This window comes from Colobus angolensis, unplaced genomic scaffold (genome assembly GCF_000951035.1).
Source record: "Colobus angolensis palliatus isolate OR3802 unplaced genomic scaffold, Cang.pa_1.0 Scaffold32, whole genome shotgun sequence".
Taxonomy (NCBI): Eukaryota; Metazoa; Chordata; class Mammalia; order Primates; family Cercopithecidae; genus Colobus; species Colobus angolensis.
The window spans coordinates 633,792-634,434 of record NW_012116488.1 but is presented as its reverse complement, the minus strand read 5'-3'; the positions used below and the strand labels follow the sequence as shown (position 1 = coordinate 634,434).

General features: G+C 61.3%; 1 protein-coding gene across 1 annotated transcript in view; it reads right to left on the bottom strand.

Annotated features, from left to right (window-relative positions):
• AHNAK2 (AHNAK nucleoprotein 2) overlaps positions 1–643 on the bottom strand; it is a 31,250-nt gene that overhangs the window by 11,253 nt on the left and 19,354 nt on the right. Inside the window, exon 9 of the mRNA XM_011951572.1 lies at positions 8–638. Coding sequence (XP_011806962.1) covers positions 8–638 — 631 coding nt within the window. The remainder of the gene's footprint in view (positions 1–7; positions 639–643) is intronic.

The window sequence follows — 643 nt, the reverse complement described above, 5'->3', positions numbered from 1 at the left end:
TGTGGTCCAACTTGGCTCCCGGGGCCTGGATGTCCACCTCCACGCTGGGCAGAGACACCTCCACATCGGGGGCCGTCACCTCCGCCTTCGGGCCTTTCAGGTCCAGCTTGGGGCCCTTGAGGTCCACTTTGGGCATCTTGAAACTGGGCATCTCCACCTTGGGCAGGTGCCCTTTGACGCCGGCTCCCTCGGGCATGTGGCCCTCTGGGAACTTCATATCCACCTGGACAGCCTGGACTTCCAGGTCGGCAGATGGGGGCTGAATGCTGAGGTCAGTGGTCTTGATGTCCCCCTGCATGGAGGGGAGGCTCACGTCGGCCTCCACCTTCGGCACAGACACGTCCACCAAGGCCTCCATGGACTTGCCTGGGGCTGATACCCCGAAGGATGGCATCTTGAACTTGGGCATTTTGAACTTGCTGTCTTTGGCGGTCACATCCTTGTCAGCCAGGGATAGGTCCCCCTCCAGCCGCACGTCATCCAGTTTGACTCCTGGGGCCTGGACGTCCACCTCCACGCTGGGCAGAGACACCTCCATGTCAGGGGCCGTCACCTCTGCCTTGGGGCCTTTCAGGTCCAGCTTGGGGCCCTTGATATCCACCTGGGGGCCTTTGATATCCACTTTGGGTATCTTCAAACTGGG